A 3109-nucleotide genomic window follows, 5' to 3' on the forward strand; every position below is an offset into this window, starting at 1 on the left:
TTTTTTTTTTTTCTTTTTAAAGCTGCTAACACCCTTTTGTCCTTTACATGACAAGAAAAATGGAAATCCTCAAAACTCCAAGAAACTTGATTCCATTCTCAGTTGATTATTACCAACAAGTTGACACAACAGCATGATAAACTTGAAACTTGTAAGGTGAAGGTTACCTCTTGGAGCGCCTATGTTGAGCCTGAGCGTGCGGATGTGACCAAGAAGTATCTTCAGTCACTTTCTTCGCTCCTCCTGCTGCAGCTGCTGCTTCCTGATCTAAACCGACACCATCCATTTTCCCAGTCATCAACTCCACACACTATTCCAGGCTCTCACATTCTTTAATTCTATAGCATATGATAAGGGTTTACTATTTATTATGTTCTTGCACACAAACAATCAAAGAACAAGTTTACATGTGACAAAAATAAATAACACCCGACAGAGATTGTATATGATGTTGTGATAAAAGAGGCAAGACTTAAGAGATAGTTCATCAAATGGGGTATGCTGTTAATGAATTCAAACTTCAAAGGAACTCTGAATGCTCACATTTGAAAATGGAAGTTTGTAAAGATAAAGAGAATGTGAAGTAAACAAGGCAAAACTTACCCCCCAAATGGGACCTGGTAGTTGTCTGCCTAGAATTCAATTGATCACTTCAGAGTTGTTGAGTGCATTCAATGTGAGGAGTTATTTCACCTGATCTTTTCCCTCTCTTTCTCTCTCTCTTTTCATCTCTAGAAAAGTGAATTACAGAAAACTACCGTTAGAATTTTGAAAATGAGAAAGTTGCAACTCAGTGGGGTTTCCAAAGTGTGTGGCTACCCTCCATTCTTCCACTGACTGACTTTAGACCCGCCAGAATACTGTTGCCTGTTGAACGTCAGTCAGGATAGTTAATAAGGTTAAAACAATAAAGACCATGCAATAGAAAATTAAGTGATTCTAACAAGATTCAAGATGAGGTAAAAGTTTTTTTGGTGAATCATGTCCAATAAATATGCATGTAAAGAATTCGGAGCCATTCAAACTATTTTGTAGTATATGGGTGAAATATACATTATTACATCATCAGATTGACACAGGAAAGTCATCAGCGCTCAGTTTTTCCATATTCATTGAATGGAAAGGTTTGTGTTTCTTTTACAAGCTTTCCATATAATTCTAGAATGGTACCATAATGTTATTTACATATGAGATTTCACCGACCAATTAGACATGAGTACATGACCTCGTTCATGACAAAGCATCCAAGCCTTAACTTTCGTATATATAATAACTGGTTACAATCTATGCTCGATGCCACGTTGTGAAATATGAGTTGACAATTGTTCTGTGTCTCTCCCCTCGTGCTGAATTTTGATTAGAACCTCGAGAAAACCCCTTATATTTTCAAAAAGAGAACAAACCCAATGTTTTTTAATTCAAAAAGAAGAAAAAAAATTGGAAATAGAGATCGAAGCCAAGGGTACTGCCGGTCTATTGTCCCGTTGCGCTCCATGTGTATCTGACTATCCAGCACGATGAAATCGAATGAATGCAGCAATTGAGTATTTGAAAGTCATACTCATGTCTTGTCCTTTTCAAATCCACCATGACCACTCTTTTAACACAACACTAATTTTGCAACTAATTTTCCATTAAACACAAAAAATTATAGTTAAAAGAACATGAAAACACAATCTAATTTGCCTCCCATATATGGTAGTGCTACATATTGGGTAACAAAGACCAATTATTCAAGCATTCACACAATCACAATGTACCCACCACAAATTATAACTTTTTAGTACCAACCAGCTGCAGGCCATGGAACCATTGATGCCCTTGCAGTCAAAAGTTAAACTCAGGAAAGACTTGGTCCCAACACAATGCTTGGCTTAGGCATAGTTATGAGCTATATCTAGGGTCAGAGGTGTTATCAATTTTGTTTTTGTTTTTATTTAGCAATAACAATAAATGAGTTGCAAAAGTAGGTCATTATTCGGCTATATGGATTACCAGGATTTTTTTTGTTCATGAAAGCACTGTTTCATCTAATCTTTGTAACCAAAAAGAATTAAAAATAGACGGGGACAAGAACCTGAAAGCGTTGAGTTTTGCATGTTTCTCATCTTAGCTTGTTGCAAGTACCAAACCACGTTGATCCTCAAATGGATATCTTTTTTTTAATTAATTCTCTCAAGTGGGTGGATAATTAATTCTTATCTTTTTTTTTCCTTGGAGTCAAATTAATTATGGCATAAATCCCGTCTAAAATTGAAAGAAAAAACGAAGAACGAAATCCCAACCTAATTCAGTTCAACTCAAATGAAACACTTTACATATAATTATGATAAGTATGAATCTATGCCTTGTTGTTTTTATTGTAATGTAATAAATTAAGCTGGCCTTCAACTTCGAATAGTCATGGTTGTCATCTTTTCACAAAATCTACTGATTCGTACATGAGAAGGAACAGAGGAGAAGGGACAAAAGCTGAGCAAAATTGCAATGATAAAAGCGAAGCACCAACTCTCCAGCAAGAAAGTACGACCTCCATGCATTTATTGATACCTCCAACACAGGAAACTTGGGAGTTAAAATTTTTGAGAATTTCAATGTGGAAAGCATATCATCCCTAACATTCAGGTTTAATTGATGATAAAAAAGAATCCCAAACAAATTATAAAATTAAACAAAAAAATTTTGACCTATGGGCAGATAAGAATATAGGCTAAGCATGAGATTAATTTATGGCATCAAATCAAAATTCTACAAGTGGAAAACGGATGTTAGGTAAACATAATTTGGAATTGCCATAAACTAAATTCTCAATCTAAAGAAATTTCCACTAAGGAAAGAGGCAATGAAAAGTGTTTCCAGTAGTCACTAGTCATCTGATCTCAGATATTATAATATCGGTTTCAAAGCTTCCAAAAATTTTCTTTCTCAAAAAGAACTTTGAAATCTATCCACCATTTTATTTTATTGTTGCCTTCGTAATCCTGATATCTAAACAACTTTGATCTTGAAGAGATACTCTAATTAAATTAAGCAAACAAACCCAGCAAGCTATTGAAATGTTCACAGGGGCACAGGCATAAAAATTATATATATATATATATATATATAT

General features: G+C 34.6%; 1 protein-coding gene across 5 annotated transcripts in view; it reads right to left on the minus strand.

Moving 5' to 3' along the window:
* Nucleotides 1–556, minus strand: part of LOC110416157 (electron transporter, putative (Protein of unknown function, DUF547)) — a 7206-nt gene extending 6650 nt beyond the window's left edge. For all 5 annotated transcript variants that reach the window (XR_002445148.1, XM_021428021.2, XM_021428050.2 and 2 more), the window contains exon 1: nt 168–556. Coding sequence is in view for 4 of the 5 variants with exons in the window: in XM_021428021.2 (XP_021283696.1) it covers nt 168–298 (131 nt within the window). In the remaining variant the exon portion in view is untranslated. The remainder of the gene's footprint in view (nt 1–167) is intronic.
* Nucleotides 557–3109: the final 2553 nt, after the last annotated feature.

The sequence above is a fragment of the Theobroma umbraticum genome, unplaced genomic scaffold (assembly GCF_002168275.2).
Source record: "Theobroma umbraticum cultivar Fairchild unplaced genomic scaffold, ASM216827v3 scaffold_30.0, whole genome shotgun sequence".
Lineage (NCBI taxonomy): Eukaryota > Viridiplantae > Streptophyta > Magnoliopsida > Malvales > Malvaceae > Theobroma > Theobroma umbraticum.